The sequence below is a fragment of the Haplochromis burtoni genome, unplaced genomic scaffold (genome assembly GCF_018398535.1).
Source record: "Haplochromis burtoni strain Fernald_Lab_line unplaced genomic scaffold, NCSU_Asbu1 Contig_207, whole genome shotgun sequence".
NCBI classification, from domain to species: domain Eukaryota; kingdom Metazoa; phylum Chordata; class Actinopteri; order Cichliformes; family Cichlidae; genus Haplochromis; species Haplochromis burtoni.
Genome location: NW_024582568.1, coordinates 1,009,509 through 1,015,021, shown reverse-complemented (window position 1 = coordinate 1,015,021; position 5,513 = coordinate 1,009,509). Strand labels below are relative to the sequence as shown.

At 44.0% G+C, this 5,513-nt stretch overlaps 1 protein-coding gene across 1 annotated transcript in view; it reads left to right on the top strand.

The window, feature by feature from the left end:
- LOC102314492 (striatin) overlaps positions 1 to 3,855 on the top strand; it is a gene marked incomplete in the record, with an annotated part of 39,847 nt that extends 35,992 nt beyond the window's left edge. The window contains 5 exon segments of the mRNA XM_042226348.1: positions 17 to 138; positions 231 to 398; positions 491 to 631; positions 1,143 to 1,331; positions 2,279 to 3,855. Of these exon segments, the coding sequence (XP_042082282.1) occupies positions 17 to 138; positions 231 to 398; positions 491 to 631; positions 1,143 to 1,331; positions 2,279 to 2,448 (790 nt within the window).
- Positions 3,856 to 5,513: the final 1,658 nt, after the last annotated feature.

Sequence of the window (5,513 nt, the reverse complement as noted above, 5' to 3'; positions counted from 1 at the left end):
ATGATTTAAACCACAGGGGTGCTGTACTGAGTGTGGCGATGAGCAGTACAGGGGAGCAGTGTTTCAGCGGCGGTGTCGACGGGACTATTCAGTGCTGGAACACCCCCAATCCCAACATCGACCCCTACGACTCATACGGTAACACCCTCGTGGGTTTTGTTGTAATTTGAGGGTTTTCTAATCAGATCACGACGTCTGAATGGAGTTCTTCTTTATTATTTCTCTCACAGATCCATCTGTGCTGCGAGGAGCCCTGAGCGGACACACGGACTCTGTTTGGGGTTTGGTGTACAGCAGCGCACACCAGCGCCTTCTCTCCTGCTCCGCGGATGGGACGGTGAGACTGTGGGACGCCAACACCACCTCACCTGCCCTCGCAGTATTCAACGAAAACAAAAGTACTGACTTTACTCGTCTTGCTTATCCTCGTTTTTCAACATTTTGTCAACTGAGCAGGTAAAATAATTTGTTTGTGTTTTTCCTGTACCAGAGCTGGGAATTCCCTCCTCGGTAGATCTGGTGTGCAGTGATCCAGCTCATCTGGTCACATCTTTCACAAACGGGCAAATCGGCCTCTTCAACATGGAGACCCGTCAGCTGGTTCTCAGTCTGGAGTCCAATTTGGAGCCAGGTAGGTTTGGAGCTGTTGGTCACTAACACACCAACACTAGCACAGTGTGATAGCGGTGGAGGAAAAACCTTAAAAGCTTATCACCAGTAAAAGTTTTCAGGGGTTGAAGCTATTTTTGAAGACATGTTAAGGCCATAATAAAGGGTCTTTACTAACATCTAGTGGTGGCTGAAGGAAATAAAACGCTGCTGTTGCTTGTTGTCCAAACTAGTTTAATTTTAGAAAGATCTGGAGATAGATGTTAATGTTTAGTATTTGTAATATGTGTTTTACAACACTAAATATGCATTTCAGCATCAAAAAAAACTTATGAGAGGTCTACAAAACTAAAATTGTATTGTACATGTGCATTTAAATCCATAATTTATATTTATGCCAAGAACCCTGATTTGTAAATTTTTGAAAAGAGATTTATTTTTATTTTTTTTCCCCTGACCGATCATCCCTTTAGTTATTCTGCTGTCTCATAGCTGCTGTTTTAAAGTCCATTGTGCTCATCTGTTTTCAACAGGCACTCCCTCTCACATCAACAAGGTCCTCAGCCATCCCACTCTACCCATCACCATCACTGCGCAGGAGGACAGACACATCAAGTTCTTTGACAACAACAGTGGGAAGCTGATTCACTCCATGGTGGCCCATCTGGATGCTGTCACCAGCTTAGCAGTGGACCCTAATGGACTTTATCTTATGTCAGGCAGTAAGTACCTTATGAATCTCCCTATCCTAGATTTAATTTACCAAAACTAACATTTTCTGGTTTATTAGGTGGATTCGCCCAACAGTGTGTCGGCTGAATTTACTTGGAAACATTTTACATGCGTCTGAAGTTAGAAGAAAATATACAGTGTTTAGAATTCTCAAAATATTCACCAAATTTCCCCTTGTGGGACAATTAAAGGATTATTCTATATAACACTGTTATGGGTTACTTATAACAGTGTTCATAAATAGGGATGGGTATAGTTTACGTTTTATCCGATACCGGTACTTTTGAACCGGTGCTCGAACCGGTGCTTAAAGAATAACGTGGTTAGCCTACTCAACGTAAATTACACACGAACAACATTAAGCTACTCACGCAGAGAAGAACGGCTGCTGCTGCCATCATCATCCGTCATCATTTCTGCTACACTGGCAGGGCTAGGGGCCAGGACTCTCCTCTTCGGGTTCTTGGGGGATGTTGCTAACTCCGGGTCCGATAACAGGCACCACACCCGCAGTAGATGTGGTGTGAGGTCTCGCAGCAAGCTATCAAATACGGCGCATTTCTCGGCTTTTAAAAAAACGCTATGCGTCGCCAGGTGTTTCATCAGATTCGAGGTGTTACCTCCTTTGCACAGTATCACCTTAAAGCACTTGTTGCAGGCTGCTGAGTTTGCATCTTTTGCTGTGAAGTACAGCCAGGGCATTTTTAATCTGTAGCTCTGCTCTAAAAGAACATACGTACCTGGGCCCGCCTACTACGCTTGCAAAGGTAAAATGATTGGCTAGAATCCAAAGTGTATGACATCTCAGTAGGTCTGGTTACTACCGTTACTACCGTGCCATAATGGCACCAGATACTGGTACCCATCCCTATTCATAAAGCTGCTCATACTCGCGCAAATTCACTTCTGCAACTCTTCTCACTCATCTTCTCCACAGGTCACGACTGCTCTATCCGTCTGTGGAACCTGGAGAGTAAAACCTGCATCCAGGAGTTCACGGCTCACAGAAAGAAGTTTGAGGAATCGATCTACGATGTGGCGTTCCATCCGTCAAAATGCTACATTGCTAGTGCTGGAGCAGACGCTCTCGCTAAGGTGTTTGTATGACGCGGAGCTGCGTCTCCCCCCACAGCCCCGCTCTCTGACTCATCTTCCCGTGATCAGGGACCAATGGCGACACAGCAGAGGAAGGACCTTCAGGCAGGGATCCAATCCCACCTCACCCAGCCCACTGGTCTCCTGTCGGACTTGCAGACTATGTAGCCACTAGCAGGGCTGTGACTGTCCATAGAAAGGGTCAGCAGGGAGGCCAGTCGGGAGGGGAACTGCCCTTCTGGTCCCCCGTCTACCATCCAGGCAGGCCTGGGTGTGACCGGCCACAGCGCCCCTGCATACAGACTCAAATTTAACCTCGAAAGCTCAGAGGCTCAGGACAAGTGTTAGAGCGTGAAGTGGAGAAATGAAGTCTCAAGCCCCGTCTTCTTCTTCTGCCCGTGTGGTTTTACGCTCACCCCGGATCCCTCAGGCCCTCGACCTTCCCTCTGAGACAAAACCAGGTCCGGGCCCTTTACTCCAAGTCAGGTTTTGTGTTGTTGTGTTGTTGTGTTCCAGAAACGTGGGGTACCGAAGGTCCGCTGGAGCTGTCACGGAAGCCTCTCACTTCCTCTTTGTCTGCTTCCCAGACTGACTCTGCTTGCTGGCCTGCCTTTATTTTCCTTTTTAAAAACACGTATTGACAAATGTGCCTTTGCTTTAAAAAGGTCTTGAAAACGTTATTTTAACAAGCTTGTTTTCGGGGAACAGGGAGGGAGGGGGGTGGCGGCGAATCGGAGCTGGTTGTCACAAAGTTGTTGATTTTAACATTGGATGTAAAATTACAAATGCTTATAATAAACAAAATATATATTCAGTCTTAAAATTTACTGTGCAGCGTGAGTTTGAGTGCTCCTTTTTGATAAGTGTGGTTGGGGAATCAGTTTTGTGCATTTCAAAGCTGGTAGAGTGATAAAAACCATTAATTATATTGCCTGTTTGTTAGATTCAAGTAATTGTACACTTCAGAAGTAAGATTACCAACATATGTGTCCAAAGTAAACCATCTTGGTTATATAATTACAATTCAAACTTGGTTCTAGATGTCAACGTTAGGCATAATTAACTGATTTTTGGCCAGTTTGCTCATGTTTGAAGTGAATGGCTTGTACTGTATGTAATTTTCCCCAGTCGTGTGGACATGCTTAACTACAATGTGATGTATCATGTCCAGATATTTACAGTAGTCCAGTGTTTAGCAGGAAATTAGTGCAGTACTTTAGGACTATTTGAAATGAGTTGACCATCCGACACCAAGGGAAGAGAAATGTCCTGCAATTCCAGTTTACTGTAAACTGAGGAGGGTAATAAGAAAAGTTACGATGTTGTACGAGTAGAGTACAGCTTCAAATGAGCCATTTTCTCAGTCACTGGTTTGTATATGAAAGTATGTTCAAAATAAAACCTGCTGTAAAATGTTAATTTGGCTGAGGCTGGTCTTTTTGCAGACTTTTTTTTTTTCTCTCCCCCGAGCCATCCAAGACAGCTTCCATGGACCCACAGTTATCCTGTGGGCTTCAACTTGAGCCTCAATTTTTACTTTGCCCACCCCTGGTATAGTATAATCTCAGTCCACGAGGGCCGGTGTCCCTGCAGGTTTTAGATCTCACCTTGGGTCAACACACCTGAATCACATGATTAGTTCGTTACCAGGCCTCTGGAGAACTTCAGGACATGTTGAGGAGCTAATTTAGCCATTTAAATCAGCTGTGTTGGTTTGAGGACACATCTAAAACCTGCAGGGACACCGGCCCTCGTGGACTGAGATTGCCCACCCCTGTACTATACGGTTTTATTTAAAGCAGGCTTGGATTTCTTTTGTACTGAAGGAAAAACCTACTCAAGCAGTTTAATGGCCTCACATTAAACTCTACCATACTTGGGTATATAGAGGAGCTCCTAATTGACTCTTTGACTACAAGGTGCTCTGGTCCTGTACCTGCAACAACCACAGTTCATCACCCCTCCACAGTGCTTGACACTTGGTGTGAAGTGCTGATTGAGATTTTTACCAACTGTGTTTTTTGGTTGACGCTGCAGAATTTTGAAAGGCCAAGCTGCCACATTCTTTTCAGAAAAGAAGAGGCTTGCTCCTGGCAACCCTTACAAACAACCAATACTTGCCCTGCTGTTTTCTAATCATACTGTCAGGAACGCTAACATTTAACACGCTAACTGAGGCCTGTAGAGCCTGACATAAAGCTTCTTTGGCAGTTTCTCTCTCTGACCCTGGGGTGAATTTGTTGAGACATCCAATTCTGGGAAGATTGACAGCTTTACACAACATGCCTCATTCACACCCACTCATGCGAACACTTTTTTTCCTTACACCTAAGTGTTTTCTATCTAGCAGTCACACACATTCACGGTATGATGAATGGATTGGAGAGCAATTTTGGATACTGTGGCATGCAAACGAGAGCACGCAGGGATCGAACCACCAAACTTCTAATTAGCAGATAACCTGCGCTGCTTCTTGAGCCACAGCCATCCCGTGTTTTCGACTTGTGAATAGCTTTTCTTACTGTAGAATGATTAACTAGAAATTTCTTGGGAAAGGCCTATAATATATTCCCATCAATCTGGGATATATTAAATCCCAAGTTGGGCAACAATTGCTTCTTTAAACTAATTTCTGATGTCGTTCCTATTGTGGCACTGTGTGCACATCTGAATGCTCCAGACCAGCAAACTGCCCAGACCAGCAAACTGCCCAAACCTCTGCTTTCACAGAGATGCTCACACTTGCTGATGACCGTTTGATTAGCAGCACCTACTTCTCCTTTTAATTCCTGTAGAAGGAGCAGGAGTGCACTTGATTTTTTTTCCAACAGTACGTCTGTATTTTGACAAAATAAATAATGGCATAGAATAATATGTCCTGTTCTGTAATTCATCTGAGGTTTATTTAAACAATTTTCAGTTTTTCTGAGGATCAGATGACTTATTATGTCCGTGACAAAACCTCAGAGGTTCTTTTTCACTATGACTTCATGAGGTTTGTTTTCAATGAATAAAAACTGAAAGGAGTCTGAAAAGTGAAGTTTTAACACACTGCAATAAAAAGGCACTTTAGGTTC